Below are 21,931 nucleotides of genomic sequence, written 5' to 3' on the forward strand. Positions count from 1 at the left end.
GAGTAGGAGGCCTGGATAGCAAAGGATCAGATTGTCTTTAAGCATATTTATTATAAAAAAAACTAAGTCAAGTTTGACACAATCCAGCTACTCTTAAGATTTCAGTGAGTCCATATGATGATTAAAATGTTGCTCAGCAATTATTATTATATTTTCCAGTGCCCCACAAAAAGTCTTCAAGTGTTTGTGACAGCAGTGAGGGGCAAGGTGCACAAACACACATTTGGGATGTTTAGTTTACAAGGCTCAGCCAAAATGGATGTGTGTAAAGGGATTAATATTTCCTGATGTGTATAAAACATCAAAGGACCACCAACAAACATCTGTCATACTTTGTTACCGACACACTTGCACTGTCAATGCAATAACCTGAACAGAGATTTAACTTAACAGTATTTACATTCATTACATTTAATTACTTAATAATTTTGAGCATCAGCTACCAGTCAGCCACAAAAGCACTGCAATCCTGTTTGCCAGATGGGAAACCAGAGTGTTTAAGGGTGAGGCTTTGAAAAGCACATAAAAACTCTGCTGCAAGACACACTCAGAGCTGGACAGTGTCAGCAACCCCAAAGGAGAGCTGTAATGCCCAGCTCTTCCTTCCTGCATGAAACCCAAATGCCCCAGTGAAGCACAGCCCACACAAAGCAGTGCCCACCAGCAATGGCCCCTTCCTCACTCACACCACTTTTAGCATTTACAAGTTCCAACACAGACTTTCCCCTATGATCCACCCCTACAACATTTACTGGAACTTTATGGAACAAATGCAAGACTGTATTGTGCTTCCCCCCAATCCTGTTTTAGTCCAGAGTAAGTGCTAAAAATGGGGCTTTGCAATTGTCTTAATTATAAAAGGTTTTTTCCAAGCCCTTATCACCTGTGACAGAACAGGCCTGGTGGAACAGTTGAATAATATATTATCCCTTATGCTGTGATCTCCACCTGGAAGCTTAAAGAGAAGCATGTTTTCTTCAGCAAAGCTGGGATTAGACACATTCAGCTGCGTTGCAAGGGCAGTGCTGTTCTTCTGCCCTGTATTGCTTTGTGTTCCTGAACTGAATCTATTTCAGGTTCCACTGAAAATGCACAATAAGTCTCTTGACTGAAGTGCTGGAAATTCAGGTGGCCCCAGTTCAGCTCCACGCTGTGCCCTCACACCATTTCCTTTGTACATTTATAAACTTGAAACCCTGAGAGGTCTTTCTTCCCCAGTGTCCTCAGAAAGCATTGTAATCTCTTGGCCAGTGGAGAGCTGCCCTGATCCCAAATGTGCAGGCACACTCACACCTTTGATGGACTTCATCCTGCCAAGCTTTTCTATCAGTTTATCTTCCCTAGGTAACTGGTGACTGGGCCCTAAATCATGCCCTATTTACTGCACACTGGCATCTGTCTGACCAGTGCCACTGCAAGGATTTGGAGCTTTATCTGCCCACTTGTTGCTCCTCTTCACAGGCCTTTGAAAAGGTGCCTCACTCGTGTGGGTGGGTCAGTCCATGGCCTGCCTGCCAACAGCCTCTCTGCTGGAATTCCACACTCCCTGCTTTGCTCCCTGCTCTGCTTTTGGGCTGTTTTGTTGATCCACTCTGCCCATGGGAGCATTATCCACCTGCCCCAGGAGCAGGACCCAGACAGCACCCAGAAAAGAAGAGGCAATGAATCCATCTGAATGATCCCTCCTATCAGACAGCACTGCAACACTTCAAAACCAGACTATTTCAGCTTCAGGGGGAAACATTTTTTTTAATTCCTCTCCCAGTATTCAATTCTTCAGTGACAAGAAAAAAGGAAGCACTGTGGAAAGCTGTCCTTTTCCAGTGAAATCTCAGTTCAAATCAAACTCCCCATCTTTAGACCCAAACTGGAGGTAAAAAATACCTGCTAATGCTCCAGCATTTCTAACTTTTGGAATGAAACTGAGTCAACTTAAGAGCCTGCCATCATCCAAAGGGAACACTAACTCCCCTTCTTCCCCTTTCCTTCCCCTCTCTAGGTCCTCAGCTCATTGTTAATCTGGCAGAAAATTAAGGCAGCACAGGAAATGTGAATTAAGCCTTTACTAAACTAACCCGCTCTGGACAATTATGTTGACTGTGTTAGGTGTTGGTATTGCAGGACTTATTTATTATATGTTATGTGTTCTATCTGTTTTGCCAGACATGCACTGAGTGCTGAAGGCTTGAAGGAGATAAGCTGCAACATCATATCTGCCCTATTTACAGGTACAATTTACATTTAAAATTGTACAGGTGCAAATAGAAAGGAAACAACTATTAGAGGCAGAACATGTAAGACATCTACAGAGCCAACTGGAAGAATTCACGCAAATACTTCTGTTTATGACAAAAAAATCATGTTATCTCAGTCTAAGGGAAGGTTTTAAAGAAAATCTTATGAGTTAAATATAAGTGTTTATGAAGATTAGGCTTTTAAACCTTGTGAGTGCAGATGACAGAGAGCAAATACTGGAGTAGAACATGACTCTCAAGTCTCTTGGCCTATTCAGGTGTCTCCATTCCACTTTTCATTCTCCACTCTTCCTTTGTTCTAAGCTCCTAAATCATTCCAATGTCTCTAGATCAGTCAGGCAGGTGCCACACAAATTACTAGAAGGGAACAAGAGGCCATCCAGAATTTGTTACTCAGGTTATCCAAAGTGTGTCAGTGCCACCACAGCCAGCTCAGTTTGCCCTTCATGCCAGTGCAAGCCTGAAATGCTTTAAAACATTTAATTCCCCTACAATGAAAATTGTCTTTTCTCCGATACCCCCGGAAGATTTTGACCCAATAAATATTTTTTGACAGTAAAAATATGAGGTCAAATTATTAAACACTGAGGTAGCCCTGCTTTGTGTTTTAGGTGTTTCTTTCCATAAATTGGGAAGAGAATCTTTAGGAAGCAGAAGCAACACCTTCAGAAGTAGCAGAATGAACACCTGAGGAAAGGCCACACACACAGAAAAGCTTTTATTCTAAAACATCACCCACCAAAGAAATCTGTACACAGGGAAATCCTCACCAAGTCCTCCACAAGAGTCAGAAATCACATGGCAATGATGATCACAGAGTATTTCCCAACACCTCGAAAACACCAGGCTTGGACCTACAGTTGTCCAAGCCTGTGATTTGCAGCTTTAGGCTCTGCACTGACCATATGAAGGAGATGATTTTAAAGTCTCCAGGCAGGAGGAGGGTGGGCAGGAAAGACAACAGCAGTCAAATACAAAGATTCATTCCCCCACCTTGTGGGTAACCACCGAAACAACAATTTACAGGAACATCTCCTCATTTGTGACCTACCCACATACCCATCTATCAAATGTCACACAGATTTCTGCTGCACTACAGCGAGTCAAACTTAAAAAAATCTTGCCACTTAACTCAGAGATGATTTAAGTCATTTGCTCTAATTTTTTATTCGCTCTGTTTTATTTTTTTAATTCCACAACAATCTAGAGAATATCTGTTCTTTTGGTGTTTATCAGTAATCACTTACTCAAGGCTGGTGTGCTCTGATAAAGTGTGAAGAAGGTGTCAATAGTGTAATAAAATAAAAAAGTAACTGTTAATCTGTTAAAAGTTTCTCATCATACTGAACTTGCATTTTCTCTTGGTTTTTGATAATATACCTTTGTGCTGCTTTTACTGTTAATTAACCTGCAACAACTCTATGGGATCAGCTGCAGGAATAGTCCTGGATTCCTTACAGTCTAATGCCACAGGTCTGGGGAAGTCAAGGGTAAATTTCTTTCCCACAGGGGAAGGGAAAGCACAGCCAGAGGTGAGGATGACAAATGCCAGAGGAAGCTTTATAAGCACACCACAGTCCTCATGCATCAACCACGCCAAGGGCAGGTTCAGGGCCACATTTATCAGCACCTGCAGAGCGCAGTGATTTACCTACAGAGCTCTGACTGCATGAGAGAGGAAAGTCTTACCTGAGGGGGACATGTCTGGAATCCCGAGCAGCTCACTCCTTAGAGGACAAAAGCAGCTTCCCTCTTTGGCAAGTCTTGCTTTGGGTGGGTGTTCCACAGACTCATCATCTCTGCTGCACTCACCTCTGATCCGCAGCAGGTCCAGGAACACACACAGGATCACCACTGCAACTGGAGTGGGGTCATTTCACCAACACAGAGCATCTCCAGTGTTCCATCTGCTGGCTCCAGGACAGTGTCTGGGAAAGGCTCTGCCTCTCTGACTGAAACCCAAACAAAAATTTCTCTCCCTTGCTGAAATCCAACAGTTACTGTGTTCAAATACTGCAGGTTGTCTTCAGAACTAGATATTTTCCCAATTACTGATGTCAAGGCAATTTGTAGCAGGTACCAACTTAACTTTTTACTCAGTTTTTTTGACCATTTGATAAATTTGTCACCATCTTGCTTTCACCTTCCTTCACTCCCAACCTACCACGTGAATATCAGGGGGTTCCTCTCCTCTCGTTGCCCCCCCCAGATATTTTTGACTTGTTAGCCTACAGGAAGGGTGAGGATACAACAAACTGAATCTAGTTTTAAATTCACACTTCCAATAGGTCAACTTTTTCCTTGCTAGAGTTGTTTCTCCTTTCCTAGTTCAGCTTTCTCCCCCACACACTGAGGTGACTGGACTGAACTTCCACCACAGCTGCTGACAAATATCTTGAAAAATTCAAACCAGGAGCAAATGGCAGCAGAGAGATAATAAATGCTCAAGTCTGGAGATCTGTGTATTTGCATCACTGTTACTTGCTGATTATGCAAATGAGAGCCATAATCCAAGGGAGGGAACTGCATTAGGATCATTAGTTTACTAAAGATTATTCATATACCTTAACAAATTTTATTTTACAATCAATGTCTAATCAACATCCCCCCTTCAATCTGGCACCACATGTTTAAGGGGGAACTGCCCTCTCCCTCCAGAGCCTACCTTTGTCCAGGAAATTCTACTAAAGAGATTAAAGCTTTGACTTTTCCAAAGGCACTTGAAGTTGTGTATGTTGATTCTCAAATCCCTCCACTTGTTTCTTATATTAAACCTCCTCTTGAAGTGGTCAGTCCACTGGCATCTATTCCAAATTAAGTCTTCACACTCAGGTTTCACTACATGTGACTTTATAAGCTGTTGAAAGAATTATTTTGTCAACAGATGCTGGTTTCTAAAGGTTTCACAAGTCAGTTTGCACTTTTAAAAGTCAATCATTTTTATTTTATTTTTAAATACTCTGAGTGACCCAAGATACCCTTATATAAATAATCCCTATTGTCAACCCAAACCCCAAATTAGGATATACCTACTGTAATCACTGTGTTACTCTACCACAGCAAAGCTTATTTACTGCCAGCACTGAAATAAGAACATTGGGGCCTTGATTGTTAAGCTGAATTACCTAATCGATCTCCTCCTTCAACGTCCCAATTAATCCCCTCTAAAACCATTTCTTCTCTTACGACTGAAACACTCCCTATTCTGTGCCCACAATAAACCAAACAACCTTCCCCACTCTGCACACTGAGAAAGTGGCTAAACGTGATGGTGAAAGGTGGAACGTTGTTCTGATGCACAAACCACAGAGCTTTGTATTTTGGGTGTTCTCCTCTGGTTTTGGGGGGAGAGGGAGGTACTTCAGATGTCTCACTGAGCCAGATGCCACAACAGCTGGGCTGGGATGATCTGTCCTGACACTGCACAGTCCCCCCTTCTTCAGCTGCAGGTGGCTGCTGATGGCACTTGTTTCCTTAAAATTTCACTGTTTCAGTAGTTTTAAGTGAGTGGCTTATTGTAATGCAGTAGAGAATGACTGGTGGTAGTCAACAAACACAGGGCCATCTTAAGAGGAAAAAATCTAAATAAAATCCAATGACAATTCCCATTGAAAGAGATCCTAAAAATCCCTTTAAACATTAACAGCGAAATGGACCAAACTCATGTAAGGAATTAGTAAAGAACTCGATCACATTTTCAAAATACAACATTTCAGCATGTGAAGATTTATATTTCTCCAGACTGGGCAGAAATACAATGAAAATCATCAAAATAAAAAGCTCCTTAAGTAAAGTGGAACTGATAGCACCATCCTGTGAAGAACCATGTCCATTATGTCATTATTTATGTCCAGCTATTTCAGAAGTTCTCATCGTTGTCTTTATTTTAAAGCATTTAATAGTTCTAAAAGCATAAGCACAAGCATATTAACATGTTTTTCAATGAACAGTTTGATTGTATTACAATTTTTCTGCCAGTGTCCTTTTAAATGGTTACTGGTGAGATCTGCATTGAGGAAGGGTAGAATGTTCTTCATCTGTGGAGCAAGGATGGGAGAGTTTCAAAAAGGAGGCTCAAGTTTTCAGCTCCAGCAAGAGCCTGAGAAAACAGTCCCAAGGACTAAACATTCACCCATGCCTTGCAACAAGAAATGCTTCTGAAGAGCTGGAGAAACCTGTGATGATGCAGAAAGCAAGGGAGCAACTGAAGCAAAGCAAGGACCCAGGCCTGGCCTATTTGCTTGGAGTTCTAATTAACACTGATTTTACTGTGTCAGTATTCAGTAAAACGTGGCTTTTGAGACAGCAAAAACTTCTGGGAGCTCATGGCAAGGCAGGAAGATCTCAATGGTCTGGCCAGCTTGGTGTGCTCAGTAATACTGAAAAAGCCCAGAGCTTCAGGGAAGCACAAAATCTGAAAGGTGTGGAAAAACACTCTGGTGGCAGACAGGAAAAAAAAAAAAGATAGAAAGAAGAAGAAAGAAAAAGGCAAAATCCTTGAGAAAGCTCTTCACTTTGCATCGTAGCACCTGGCTGAAATTCATCACTCAAGACTGACTGAATACACACTGTTACCCTCTTCCCCCTCCAGATCATCTAAACAGGATTTCATTCTCAGTGGTTCTTCTGCTGTGCATCCAGCCAAGGAGCAGCCAAGACACCCTCCCTGTCCCTCAACTCCCTCAGCCAGCACTGCAAGAAAATATACCAGCTTAAGGAAGAGAATGGACAAGGAACAGGGAAGAGTTGCCAAAGCCAGAGGGCAAAGCCTCGGCAGAGCCAGGAGTTGTTGCAGCTGGAGAGGAGGCAGCTGTGCTGAAAGCTGCTTCAAAAGCAGCAGCAAAGGCAGAAAGACACGAGGTAAAATGGAATGGAACACGTGAGGAAAGCACAGGGCAAGCACTGGAAACCTCCTGGTCCCAAACCTACTGGTCCCAAACTTCAGCAAGAAATGGGGTTCCTCTCTCATGTCCTCCTGAGTGCTTGATCCAAGTGGTAAAGGAGGTCACCCATCACTTCAGCTGGGGCTCATCCACCAGGTCAAACTCAGGCAGCAACCCACACTGCAAAGAATGCATTTCAGAACAGAACTACTGCTTCTTCAGACTGTTTTACAGAGGGAGTGACCTAAGCACAGAAAGTTAGAAAATAAAATATCTACTGGTTACAATTCAAGCCAGAAAGTTTACCAAAGAAACTGAACCAAGCAGAAGAGTGGAGTCAGAAAGGTGTCTCCAGAACTGTTTTAAGCTCCAATTCTCCACCTAAAAACAGACCCATGGTAGTGCCTGGACATGCACAGACTAAAGTGAAATCTCTTTTCCAGTGTGAGTGAGGAGGCAGCACACACACAAGTGTCCCTGAGATGCCAGAAAACAAGCAGTGCTGAGCTGTGCAAAGCTCTCCTCAGTACCCTGGGACTCCAGCTGTTCCTCCATGGGGTCAGGGACGTGGCAAACCAACAGCATTTAACACACTGGAGAAGCAACCACACTTCAAATCAGAGCACAGATACTTGCATATAAAAATTTATTGTCTTTCTTTTATACATGGGCTTGAAATACATACAACCCAGACAGGTAATTTATTTAATGTTTGAGCAGAGCTTTGTAGAAAACAGGTGATAGCACAGAATTAAAGGCTGTACCATATTTTTTTATCTCATAGCAAACTGGATGAATAGCCATGTGCATGCAACAGCAATAAAATCATGTCTGCAATGCTCCCTACAAGTTCTGTGTCTGGCAGCTTAAAAATGCCTTCGGCTTTCTAACTTTGGTGAGCTCACAGGTACAGGTTAAAAGTGCATTTAGAGAATCCACCTGCCTTTAAGTGTAAAGAGAGTTTGAAAATCCAGGCCTGGTTCTCCTGTTTGCTCGACTTACTGAACAGATCTGTGCAAAAATATTGTCATTTTGATTCATCAAGTTCATATATATATATATAGCTATTATCTAGTACAAAATGAAATTAAAACCCCCAGAAATTATTCTTCCCAAGTGAAGAAAGGGTAAATTTTCATGAGTAAGTATTCTCAAGGACACTGATTATCTTATTCAAGAGCCTGAGAGCAGGAGTTCTCAGTTCACTGACACTGAACTCCAAACCTGCTTTCTCAGTCACTGCTGTTCGTGCCTCATGTGAAGAATGAAGTGGTCTCAGTGAATCCTGGGGTTATTCAGAGCAGTAAGAACCAGGCATGTACGTGGTGTTTAAATACTGTGCTGACCTGAATGCTAACAGTGCTCAGGAAGAGAAGCTGCAACCAAAATGTTGTGTCAGAAGTGAGTTTGAACTCCATGAGATCCACTCTTCCCGTGGGGTGGAAGAGGGAAGCTCATTACTTGGATCTGAGCTTGGACATGCAGTGGCAAAGCCAGTGTGCTGCTCCTCCTGGAGGAGTCTTCAGGCTCCAGTGACACAACCAAAGCCATGGACATGCACGTGACAGTGAAGAGGATTTCCATTTTTAAAGTGCATATTTCCATTTACAGTGTGACAGCATTCCCAAGGAAGCATTTCCAGACAACAGGAGCCTATTTCTCTCATATATTCTCATTCTTATGTTGCCCCAGTGCAGCATTTTCTAATACTAAACAGACAGGGAGGAAATTATAGTAGGGAAATTGTGCACACTTCTTTCTTAATTTAAGGAGAATGCTGCCTAAAATAGAAGGATTTTTTAATTAGTTTCAGTCATTAGCAGAAGTACTTCATTTTGCAAACCACTAGAACCACGAGTACTACAACCTGCCTGTAAACCATAAACTTATAGTGCAAATAAGATAAGCACTTTATTACAGAATCCATTTCCCTGACATAAAAAAGAGGGCAGAAAATAAAATTTCAGAGTGGAAAAACTTTTCATTGGAAACCTTAAATTTTGCACTTCAATGCACATTTTAGAATAAGGAAATCCCTTGTTTCCCACAGAGGCACAGCTTCTGAAACTGCAGTGTTAATGGCTGTTAACTCTGAAAGAAGACCCCAGGCATTTTATCTTTATTTTTGCCCAACATTTCCGTGTTGTTTCTAATCAGTTTTAGGGAGACAACTGCACCCCAAAGGTCAGACCCCACAAATCCTACCATTATCAAGGCATTTGTGGTTTCTTCAACTGCAACGATGCTCTTTTCACCAGCTTCTGCTGATTTCTTGTTGCCTGGGCTTCCTGAATGGCACCACAAATCCACTGGAAAACAACAAGAAACACTGTCAATCCACTGGGGATCTTCTAGTACCATTAATGATGTTATTCACAATTAGGTACACCTTTCTAATAGAAATAAATATACTGACCAAGCACTACAACCTACTGGGCCCATTCATTGCCACGTGTCAGCTTTTGATTTGCTCTGTTCCTGTTGCTACACATTGTGTTTTTAGCAAAAGTTTGAATACCATAACAACAAGGCTTTTTGAGGAAAATATACTATCAGATTAAATTAATTAATCAATTTTTGGGGGTTCTAAAGTGGATAGAAAACCACTGAGAGCCTCCCACTATTACATTCAGTCTAAGCAAAGAGCTCCAGAACAGGACTCTGTTCAGGCCAAGCAAGCAGGAGGTTTGCAGAGAATAATTCACAGCAATTAAAAAACCAGTTCTAAATGACAGGAGGCACTTTTGATAATATTTGCAATGAAAAACACTTTCAAACTGGATTGTTAGTTGAAATCCAGAAAGGGAGGAATTAAAATAGAACCTAACGATAGTTCTACAATTAAAACAGCTTAACAAAGCAGTGCTACTGAACCAGCCATTTTTATTGAATTCCTGAATACAACCAATTAGTTAAAAACCTCATGTCTCAACTGCCCAACATTAAACACATTGTGCATTATGCATAAAATGTGTATACATAATATTAACATATCCCTAGTCTGAGAAAATGAATGTCAGTGTAACATGTAAATGCCAAGGGGGGGAACCAAACCAAACCATGCCCTGGGGGAGCTCAGATGGCCACTCTGATTTCACCTGAGTAATTCCAGTACTTAGCAAAAGCTGAAGCGTTTGGAAAGATTGTGAGGGCTTTTTTTAATCCATAAAGTAAAACTAGTACTGTAGATACTGGAAATATTTTCCTTTAATGAGCTTTAACATACAAAACCTAAGACTGTGCAACTTCACCCTTAAATTATTACTGCATAAACTCTCTCGAATGCTTTGGCCTATCTTGCCTCATCATTCTCCTGGTTTAACTCCTTTTTCAACCTGAAACTGTGAGAAATGGTCCTCAGGCACAGCAGCCCATTCTGTAATGGGTCTCTGAACATTGCCATCTCTTTACATGCTGAGTTCAACAACTGTTAACAACATCACAAGGAAAGAAGGAGAATGGGGGGAAAAAAAAAAAGAATATACCCTTGCTGTGGTTTCATCCTGAAGCTGAACTGTCTTTACACATTCATGACCTGTACTGTCCTTTCTTTGGAACATCCTTTGATCCTGCTGCAGAGGGGAACAAAAAAGGGCTTCAGATGACTCACAAAACAAGAATGCACAGTCTGATACTTAAATGGCTCGAATGTCAACTTCAGGTTAGATTTAAACGTGGTCTCTGTCCAATCCAACCTCAAGAAATTTTACATAAATCCTGTCATACAGTCCCTTAGTTAGAAGTTAGAATCATAAATAAGTTAAGAGCATGTTTGGATGTCTAACTGGTGTTAAATAGAAGGAACTTTACGTGTTTTTCTTACCAGAACAGTTAATTTTAAAGTATTTCCTGCATAGGAAGGGCAGCGTGTAAATTCTTCAAATAAGTGATCCCACTCTACTGTTAAATGGCCCAAGATTTCCACTTCTTTCACATAAATCACTCTCCTGTTCACAGAAACACAAAAGTTAATGCTCAAATTCTCCCTGAGACGAGAACTTTGCTGGAAAGGCAAAACAGAACATTTGTTTAAGAAGGCATTGTCTGTGATAATCAAAAGTATCCACTCACAGCAGACCTGTATTTCCTCAATGTGTTCTCAGACAGTCACTTTGTCTGAGAACTCTGACTGGAGTTCAACTACAGATCTTATGCATGTGGAGAAGAATCAGCATAAGGAGAGCAGTGCAGCTCCTCAGGAGGGGCAGAGGAGGGGCAGGATTGAGCTCTGCCCTGGGGGGACCAGGGACAGCCCCCAGGGAACGGCTGGAGCTGTGTCAGGGCAGGCTCAGGGTGGATCTCAGGGAAAGGTTCTTCCCCCAGAGGGTGGTTGGCACTGAACAGGCTCCCCAGGGCAGTGGGCACAGCCCCAAGGCTGCCAGAGCTGCAGGAGGCTTTGGATGATCCTCTGGGGCACAGGGTGGGAATGCTTGGGGCTGGGCCTGTGCAGGGCTGAGGGTTGGACTCCATAATCCTTGTGGAGCCCTTCCAGCTCAGCATATTCTGGGATTCTGGGATATATCTGGAGGTGTAAATAACTAAATCACCCAACTCTCCTTCACTGACACTGCTCAGGAATGTTGAGGTGTCCTGGTAAAACACACATGGTGGGATCACTCCATGCTCTTACTATGGATGAGCCTATCTCATCCATCCAGGGAATTGGTGCCATATGGGATGTGGAGATCATAACCCTTTCCCATCATCCAAATGTATTTAGAAAGTTTTGAGTCCCCAAACTGTGTAGCCAAGACTGGCAACACCCTGAATTTTAAAAATTGTCTGATGAGTTAAATATTAATTTTCATGCTGCTACCAAAGTTTAAAAGTTCATTTAGAATATCCTGTAATTAATAAGATTGCAAACATGTGCATTATCAAACTGTTGACTGTTAACACTTATCACGAGGTAATTTGAAAAATTAAAAGCAAAGAGAAAAAAAGAATATTTCTCTCCAGTATGATGAAAGGATCCCTGATCTCAGAGTAAACTGTTTTCCCAAATCAGCATCCAGCATTGACATCATAACTAGATTACATTTTCCATAAAGGAAACAGAATAAAATAGTTTAAAAATCAAGAAAGAAGTAGACAGGGAAAGTACATATGCAGAGAACAGCCACCAGTTTGGACTCAGCCAGATGTCTGATCCCCAAGCTGGGATCATGCCAAGCCCTTCAAACCTGAGTACCTGTTGGTGACAACAAGGTTTGCTCTCCTGCCCCTTGGAAGTGCACAGTGGTACCGATACATCTCCTTTTCCAGCTTTTTGATGTGCAGTTTCTGGAACAGAAACAGAAATCATCAAAGACAATTCCAAGTGGTGCCTTCAGTTCCAAAGCCTTCCAAAAAGTCACCTCACTGCACCAGGTGTTTAAGGCAGGCTCTCAGTGAGTCACTGAGAGGTCTGCTCTGTTCCACTCCCAGGTGGAACATTGACACTGCAGGATCAGACCATTTCCTCAGCTTTCATTTCCTTTCTGTGCTAATAATTGCTCAGCAATGTTCATTCTGCTGCAGCCCACGCTGCAGACTGCATTCCAGAGGGAAAATCCTGCAGCAGGACCTTTCAAAGGAGGCAGCACATGACCCAGGCCCTTAGAAACTACCAAGATACAAACTGTCAGTGCACCTCCAGCCCAGGTTCTGGAGCACTGGACAGATGTGCCTCTTCAACATCCAAAATATGAGGAGAGATCGAAGTGCAGATTAAATTACTCACCATGTTTTGGTTAGGCAACTTCAACTCAAGGGACAAACTCTGACTATAGAGAAAGGTTTGAAATCAAGTACTGAAGTACCCCTAGGATTTTTTTTGGCAGTTACTAAACTTTGTTTTTCATATTTCCTGTTCTGTTCATGCAGTTTAATTAAGTATAATGTTTCTGAGCACATGTCACCAGGTTTACATTCCATCAACACAGAGCAGCACAGAGCAGTCTCACAGTCACCCCTACATGAGATTTACAATAATACTGGATTAAAGGCAACAAGATTCACACAGAGACACATGAATGTGTTTGTGGGAAAGGAATACACATCAGAACATTGTGTGGAGAAAGACAAAAGTATGAAATTAATAATAATAAAACCCAGCCTCAAAGTGAGTATGAGAAGAAATCTGTGCCAACTACTGGCTCCCCTCACATGCAAAAAATCTTTACAAAACACACATTCCACTTGCAAATAATGTTTAATCAGTAAAAATTAGCAAGGAAGTTACACAGCCATAATATCAGTGCACGTTAGCTCTGTACCCTCCAGGTCAGCACAACCACCTTTCTCATCACCCAAGGAATGTGCAGCTCCTGGGCAGGACATGAGGGCACACAAGGAACAAAGCCTGGGTGCAGAAGGCTTGCACTTCACATCAGTGCTTGGCAAGAGCCTGCACCTGGATGTCCCAAAAGGGGTCTGATGCTCTGCAGAGCAAGGTGGGATGACTGCCAGTTAATTTACAGTTGTTACTGTGCAATTCAGCCTCTGTATAACAGTAATAGCCTCAAGTTGTTTCTGACAAACTAGGAAGAACAAGCTCAAGAGGAAGGACTAAAAACTGAGTATGGTTTTAGTTATTTCGTGTAAACATAAATCTCCTTCTGTATTTCCACAGTTGGACCCATTAAACTGGTAAGATGTGAACAGAAGTTCCACTTGACTCCACATTTATCTGGGGTCAACCATACAGGCTAAGAACTCTGTGTAGTTTAAGTAACCAAAATTGAAAGATCAGCTTACATAAGATGCAATTGAAAGAAGGTTCAACATTTATTTATATCTGCATTTTATTTTCATATATCTACAAGTTCAACAAATGTCTTAAAGCATCATCATATATCACAAATGACCCAAAAATCCTTTAAGCCCCAAAGTGGATGAATATTCAAGACTGAAATCAACAGCATAGTGTTATCCTCGACTTGCTCTCTAATGATGTGAAGTTTTGAAAGACATTTTAATTTAGCATGTATCAGCAATTAAAACCATAGAGTTGATACCTTCTATAAAAAAATATCCCTTTCTGACCATCTTAAAAATTTCTGAAACTGTACAGTGCACATGAAAGGAAATAAAAAATGCCAGCAAGACTTCTTATCTCAAAGTGTCTGCAAGACATTAGAACAAAGATGGCAGGACACTACTAAAATGAAAATATGAACTCCCATTTTACACCTGAACCACAGCTGTTTCAAAAACAAGTGCAAGATTTAAGAAAGAGTAAAACCCACCAGCATGTGAAGACTGCAACTCAAAGGCTGCTATCCTTACTCTAAAGCCTTTTGTTGAACACGAAGAAATTAGACATGCCACATATTTAAACAGATTTATTCATAAGCATGTTTCTCTATTCAGGCTCAGAGCTTTGGAGAGCAAGGCTGCTTTCTCATCACTTCAGAAGCAATCCTGGCAGTATTTTTAGATTCTCCATGCAGTATGTTCCTAAAGGCAGAGTTCCCTCTGAGGGCTGTGCCTGCAAGACGCAGGATTTCCCAGAGCTATTCCCAATCCACCTGAGAGGTGCCAGCACAGTGGTGGTGCCACTGCGGAACAAGGGGGCTGCACGGGATGGAAATCACTCCATGATCGGCACACTGAAAATTCAGACATCTTTCTCCAAAGCTGTTCTCTCTGTGAGCACTTTGAAGAAGTTCACTCATTCTTATTTTACAGGGAAGCGAAAGAACCAGTGCAGATTTCCCCAGCAGAACAGGGAGGCAACCAGAAATAGAATCTGCAGTTCCCTGCACAGCCTGTGCTCTCTCTCTGCCACACAACAGCCTCACCACCCTGCCTCAATTATTCAGGAGGTGCTGTGCATTCTTTATAAAGCTCCATCCTTAACTGGGAAATGGAAGCACGTCCTGCTCGGGCACTGCACGGTGTGGGAGTGCAGGGGGTCAGCTCTGCAGAGCGGGGGAGCCACCTCGGTCACAGCACGGCCTGCAGGGTGTCAATGGGACCGGCCACAGCACAGCCTGCAGGGTGTCAATGGGACTGGCCACAGCACGGCCTGCAGGGTGTCAATGGGACCGGTCACAGCACGGCCTGCAGGGTGTCAATGGGACCGGTCACAGCATGGCCTGCAGGGTGTCAATGGGATCTGCCACAGTAACACCTGCAGGGTGTCAATGGGATCTGCCACAGCACGGCCTGCAGGGTGTCAATGGGATCTGCCACAGCACGGCCTGCAGGGTGTCAATGGGATCTGCCACAGCACGGCCTGCAGGGTGTCAATGGGACCAGCTCTGCATGGACTGAGCACATCCCTACCCAGCCCAGATCCACCAGACCCAGCACTCCTGGGAAAAGGAACTGCAGAAACAACTTTACAAACCTGAACCCATCTACTCCACCTGGCTCCTGTCCTCAGTCTGCACCTCAAAGCCGCTTACCAGTGGAAAAAAGCAACTTGTCTTTGAAGCAGCTCCTCCCAGGACAAGCTCCAGTGCCTACCAGTGTCTGTATTTCACACACAGCTATTCAAATTAAGCATTTTTTCATCCAGTCACTGGATTGAGGCATCCATTCCTTCAGGTAACCTTGCAAGGTTCCAGCTTTGGAAGCACGTGTTTATTTTAAAGGGACACAGGCATTAGATGTAGTTAAAATAGATGAGAGGGTGGGGGTTCTGGTTAAGCTACTTGTAATATAGCATCAAAACTGCATCCAAAAATAAACAGCACTTGCACCTATTGTGATTAAATTCATAAATGCACATAAAACTATCTGACCCATCTTTCTGTTAAATATCCTATTTCCGGTAAAGACACTGTCCCCTCTTGCTTCTAATTTACATTAGAAAACAAACCTTCCAAGCATTCACCTCTAGCATAACAACCAATTAAAATAATTAAATAATTGAAATAATCAAAATACTTAATTAACAAAACCCCTGTATTCAACTAAGTGACTTCTTGAGAGAAACAAACTATATATAGTGAACTACACAGAGTTAGTATCCTGGTTAGTACACAATTCCAATCTGCACCATTTAGATCTAAGAAAAACATAAATACCAGATGTGCAGGAAATGCAAAATATCCAGTTTATAATACCCAGTTTTCAGTGTTAATTGTGCCACCTTTTCCCTTTTTCTAGATGTAAAAAATATAGTGAAAAAAATTAAAAAACCTCAAGCAGACACAATGTGACCTGCTCAGTATATCACAACTTAATTACACTTAATCAGTTAACAACAACAACAAAAAAATCACTGAATGTTTTTTTAAACCATTTTGAATTGACCACTAAATACTAAAAAGGCATTGGTGGCAGAGACGTTTCTGTTCAACCTTTTTTCCCCTCTGACAGGCAAAAAATTTGCTCTGACCACAGCTTGTTAAGCTTAGCTTGCTCATTCCTAAGATGCTTGTTAGTAATGAAATTTATGGCACCGCTTCATTTAGAAACAGATATCTATATTTTTATATATATATATTTATTTGTTAAAATATATCTGGGTATGTGTGCGTGTAAGTTCCTGTTAACAGCTGAAAGTTTACACCTCTTTAATTCTGGTGAACAGCAAAGCCCCCAAAGATGCTGTGAATGAAACGCAGAGTCCACTCAGCTGCTGGATGTTTGATTGGGAATGTTCATAAAGCAGCAGTGGTAACTGAAGGCATGGTGGGTGATGGGCTGTAAAGCTGACAGGCCCCTGGCACAGCACAGACACCACAGCTACAAGTTGTGTCAGCATTTATATGCACACAGCTCATGGAATTGTAAGCACTTTCCCAGAAGTGAATTCCATTCGATGGCACTATTTTACATTTTGCACAAAACGGTGCTTTCTGCCTCATTCCACAGCCCTGGCTCTTCCAGGATGCTAATAAAAAAATAAATAAATGAACTCAGGATCTAACCCACCACAGTCGTTTTTCCAAGTGCCTTCTGTTGTTGCCACTCATAAGGAGCAAAAAAACCCAAATAAACAGGAGACAACCCCTGCCTGCCTCTCCCATCTTATTCACTCATCTAATCTTACTGCAGATGGTAATTCAAGTTGGTTTTCTTAGCCCAGACAACATGGAACACTGTTTTATTCAACTGCTACACAGAAGAGATATGAATGGAGAGGACATGTTCAATGCAATCATGCCCTTCATCTAAGTATTTAAGGCAGATAAAAGACCGTGACAGAAATAGAAGAGAAATATGGAAAATGTTTACTCCATTAGTCCAGTTCTTGCTGCGTGTGCCAGGAGAGAAGGAGAAAGAAAAGAAATATTAGAAATAGAGCAGGAAATAAAGATTAAAAGACCATCTAGAAGCAAGTAGCAAATATGCAAGTTCTGGTCTTACTGTGTTAATGTAGACAGTTATTTTACTCTTTTAGCGACAAAATAAGCATTTTAAGGTATGTTTTAAGAGCATGAAGCCTGAATTACAAATTAACCAGATTCTGACTATCTAGGACTTGAAAACTAATGTTACTGCTGCTCCATATGTCAGCCACATCCATGTGAGGGAGCAGGCTAAACATCCCCACAATGCCTGTGGCTATGACAGATTGCTATTATGAACAGCATAAGGAAAAACCAAAAAGTGGTATTTTGAGAATTCAGGCAGCTTTTTCAACTGCTGATACGACCAAACCATTCAAGCTCTATTAATCTTTTTTAAAAGTTGCTTAGTTTGTAAACCAACCTCAGCTTTGTTATTATGACAAAAATTAGAACTGAGTATCGGAACGTTTTTGTCTCCAGATATTCAAATCTTAATCCCAATAATTCTTCATCCTCCTCCCCCCTTCCAGAGCACGAGGTAAGTGATTACAGACCACAGACCAGCAGTGCTGCAGTTTTTTGCATCCAGCTTACTCCAAGCTCTGGGCTTTCCCTGCTCTCCAGGTTTGCCCCATGGAATAGGCTGGGGCAAATATTTACTGCAGTTCATGGCAGCCTCACATCCCTGGCAGCTTGTTCACAACTCCTCTTTCTGGAACCTTGAAGGTGAGAGAGTTTGAGCTGTATTTACAGTGCCAGACTTACCTCAAACAGGTCATAGCCCTCAGCCTCCACCCTGTTGTAGGGCCGGATGATGCCATCCTCCCGGATGAGCCGTGGGGGACGCAGATTGGACACCTCTTCAGTCGACTCTGCCACCCTGCCATGGACAGTGCAACAGTGTTGTGGTAAACTGAATCATTTCTGAGTTCAACCAATATATCAGTTGTAAAATATCCCACTGGCACTTCCTGGGTACCCTCCAGGTGCAAAGACCCACTGCTGATAATAAATCAAAAGTAGCATCAGCCAATTAAACAGCTACAGAACGAGTTGGAGAAGTTTACTCCCAACTGCAGATAATTTACTGAGAGTTCTCAAGTATATTGAACACACTACCCAAAGGTCCCCTTAAAACACAAGAAGTTCCCGCTGACCAAATTTCTAACTGGGTATTTTTACTCTGAAAATTTCAGTGGTCTAACTTTTTACAGTAAGTTTAAATGACATTTAGGTATTTGCACCCAATAATACCCAAACCTACCTCTAAAGTAAAATTTACACAAGATCTTTAAATTCCTTTCCCATCAGGGGAAGGAGTGAAAGGAGAAAATTGATTAGTTATTGTCTACCTGAACTACAACACCGAAGCAGCCATTTCCAGATCATTATGGAAGACATTCATTACAGGCTACAAGACATTTCTCAACCTCCCAAATCATCCTGCATGTTGTACTTAACACAAATCATTGTGTGGCACTCTGGACCCCGTTACCCCTGGGAGAAGTGTGAGCCCTGTACCTTTGGATGCCCTGGAAGGTGGAGAAGGGTGAGCCCTGTACCTTTGGATGCCCTGGAAGGTGGAGAAGGGTGAGCCCTGTACCTTTGGATGCCCTGGAAGGTGGAGAAGGGTGAGCCCTGTACCTTTGGATGCCCTGGAAGGTGCTGCTGGCCATGTCCACGATGCCTCCCGTGGGCCGGGCCACCACTCCCACCAGCCCCTTCCCAATGCCCTTGAAGAATCCAGCTGCTCCTTCTTTTTTAGCCCCTTTGAAAGAAAGGGAACAAAAAAAGCAGTAGTTTTAGTGACTTTAAAGACATAAAGCACAGAATGAAAGCGTTGCTGCTCCAGGCTGCACCAGGAGTGGTTTGGATGGAAACAGCCATGGCCACTGATTCCATCCAATCCACCCTGACAAAAAGCTGTCCAGGGAAAGGCACACGTTGATTCCTGGTGTGTTCAGACTCATCACTGTTCACTTTATACCTCACCAGGCTCCAAGGCAGCACAACTGAGATGTTCCCAAGACTCTCCTGCTCACACTTTCAGTGTGGCCAATGGAGCAGCTCTTCCAGGCTGACAGTAAGAACAAATATTCTGAAGACACTCAGATGCACAAATGTAAGGGAAGAGAACTCCTGCTATCAGAAAATGACATGTATCTGCTGACACATAACCATGGAAGAGCAAAAAGAGAGTTTGGAGAGCATGTGTGTTCATGCACCAATGAGACAAGGACTACAGACCAAAGAATCACCCCAAAGCTGTACCAGTACAACACAGTAACAACTGACTCCCAACACTGCATCACTGGGACTCAGATTAGTAAGGGCCATTTTAGCTTGGATGATTTTCATTATCTATCGTACTGATGAAGTAACAGGAACAAATACTGATTTCAGTCATAAAGCCAAATTTACTTTTTAAGATTTTTCCAACTTCTGGAGTCCCAAAAAATTTTAATTTATTTTATTACTTTCAGTATCTTTATTTTGGTTTTAAACAATAAATTGGGTTCTACAGCAGCCCCAACAAAATACATCATGAGCACAAATCATTTGTTAACTCATACAAGGGTTGAAAAGGTGGTAAGCCAATACTAAAGATATCTGAAGAAATCATTATATGACTAGAACTATAAATCTTGCTATGCCTTAGCATCACCACACTTAGATTGATATTTGTTAAAATTACAAAATCAATTGTGAAGGACTGCAGTGCAGTGCAGCCCTAGTGCTTACCTTCCACTGGTTTGGTGATGATGCCTGTGACACCTCCAACAACCCCCTAAAAGAGAATAAAGTTCCCACTCAGGAACTGGAATGCTCCGAGTCCAGTTAGAGCATTCAGTCCAGTGTGCTGGCAGGACTAATCAATCTGCTGTACAGTAATCACCAGTCCTGCAACAATTCACTAATTATTTTCCTTTCACTACCAACAGGAAGCTGCCAGAATTCCCAGTCATGAGTAAGTGATACCAATTAGGGCAAGGTAAATTAACAGCAAATAATTCTCCAGGAGACTTGAAAGGTCGAGCTGTTGAAAGACACTAAGGCAGATGAATGAAAATGCCCTGACATAACTTCCTGTATCTTAGAAACAGTATCAGAGTCAACTCCACAATGTTTACTATTTAATAATTACTTAGAAATACATTGGCTGTTTTTATTTTGAATGGAGTGTGATGGAAATTATTAGAAGACTTAATTTGCAGTCATGTACTACAGACCTCTCAGTCTTGGTTTATGTCAGGTTTTTCTCATACACAGAAACAGATGTGATCTTCCAGCAACCAGAAGAGACTCCCAGTTTTAGATTACCAAAAAAATACAGTGGTTGCACAGCTTCTCTTTCAGAAAAAAAGCATCTCCAACCCAATGTAGTACTTACTTTTATACATATCCTACTTGCTTTATGCTCCCATTCCTTAGAGCCAAGAAAACCCAGCAGTTTTGTAAGACCTCAGCACAGAGAAAGTCATTTCTTTTATGCAGCAGAGCTCACAATTCACAGCCAGTTGACTTGACTGACAGAATTGACTGTAAGGTCAAGTAAGGGCCCAGTTACTTTAATTACCTCACACATTGGTTGAATGTGTTTGTTTATTTATCTAATTCACAGCAGCAATCAGTGTCATTCACTACACTTTCCCTTCCCAGGACCCTAACTGCAGTTCCTGTGACCAGAACCAAGAGCTCAAACCCCACACTGAGTGCTGTAAAGCACTGCCTGTTTGTGTCTCCTGCTCAGCTCATGAGCTGACAGAGAAGGCATCAGCCTTCCTTGCGGGTAGTTTTGCAGTCTGGATTTCCAGCGGGCACATCACACCCTCCTCCCCGAGCTCTTACCCGTAACAAGCCTTTCCCTCCCTTGGCCAGGCTCTCCCCAAAGTCCTTCGGCTGCCGACCCATTTCCTCTCTCCTTTTCTGCTGGAATTCTTCATCCAGAGTGATGGCAGCCAGGCCTTTGCCAACAGTGCCAGTGATCCTGGACACCACCCCTGCTGCACCACCTGGGGGAACAGGGCACATACCAGGGGTTCTTGCACAGCTCAACAGCAGACAACACACAACAATTCACAGCAAATCCCCCTCACAGTCAGTTTAGATAGGATGAATTTACACAGAGCAGATCCCTAAGGCTGGCCATGAGAAGACTCCAGGATGTCCATCCACACAGAGAAAGGGAACTCTTACATCACTACATGTTCTATATATAGCATACTGAATGACATAATATTCTCTCTAATCGCTGTAAGACACAGCTAAATAAAAATCTAAGGTAATTGTAACAGTAACTCATCTTAACAATACTTCTCAGGGTCCTCCAGACATTTCAGGTCCATTAGAATTCTGTTTCTTATTCATGCACAGCATGTTATTAATTCAGTTACATATTCAGTGTTTCTCAGTTTGGTTGCTCAGTCTACAAAGCAGACATTTAGATGGTCTGTGGTAAATTAGGTGTGAATGATCCGTATCACAAATACTGCCAACAGTGTGACAAACTTAAATACTCATCAGTGAAACACCACACAGGTATTTATCACAGCAGTAACAATGT

The 21,931-nt window shown here is 42.2% G+C and overlaps 1 protein-coding gene across 11 annotated transcripts in view; it reads right to left on the reverse strand.

Moving 5' to 3' along the window:
* Positions 1–6,125: 6,125 nt before the first annotated feature.
* VPS13C (vacuolar protein sorting 13 homolog C) overlaps positions 6,126–21,931 on the reverse strand; it is a 76,299-nt gene continuing 60,493 nt past the window's right edge. For 3 of the 11 annotated variants that reach the window (XM_050309139.1, XM_050309136.1, XM_050309140.1), the window contains 8 exons: positions 21,217–21,380; positions 20,110–20,155; positions 19,012–19,135; positions 18,133–18,247; positions 12,330–12,421; positions 10,962–11,085; positions 10,624–10,710; positions 7,766–9,447 (listed from right to left, as the gene is read on the reverse strand). In XM_050309139.1, the coding sequence (XP_050165096.1) occupies positions 9,349–9,447; positions 10,624–10,710; positions 10,962–11,085; positions 12,330–12,421; positions 18,133–18,247; positions 19,012–19,135; positions 20,110–20,155; positions 21,217–21,380 (851 nt within the window). In that variant the 3' untranslated portion in view covers positions 7,766–9,348. Of the gene's footprint in view, positions 7,383–7,765; positions 9,448–10,623; positions 10,711–10,961; positions 11,086–12,329; positions 12,422–13,312; positions 15,220–15,254; positions 17,331–18,132; positions 18,248–19,011; positions 19,136–20,109; positions 20,156–21,216; positions 21,381–21,931 lie in introns of those variants that run through there. The other 8 variants (XM_050309138.1, XM_050309137.1, XR_007628119.1 and 5 more) reach the window with 8 other exon arrangements.

Source organism: Myiozetetes cayanensis, unplaced genomic scaffold, assembly GCF_022539395.1.
Source record: "Myiozetetes cayanensis isolate MyiCay16 unplaced genomic scaffold, myiCay2020 scf14, whole genome shotgun sequence".
NCBI classification, from domain to species: domain Eukaryota; kingdom Metazoa; phylum Chordata; class Aves; order Passeriformes; family Tyrannidae; genus Myiozetetes; species Myiozetetes cayanensis.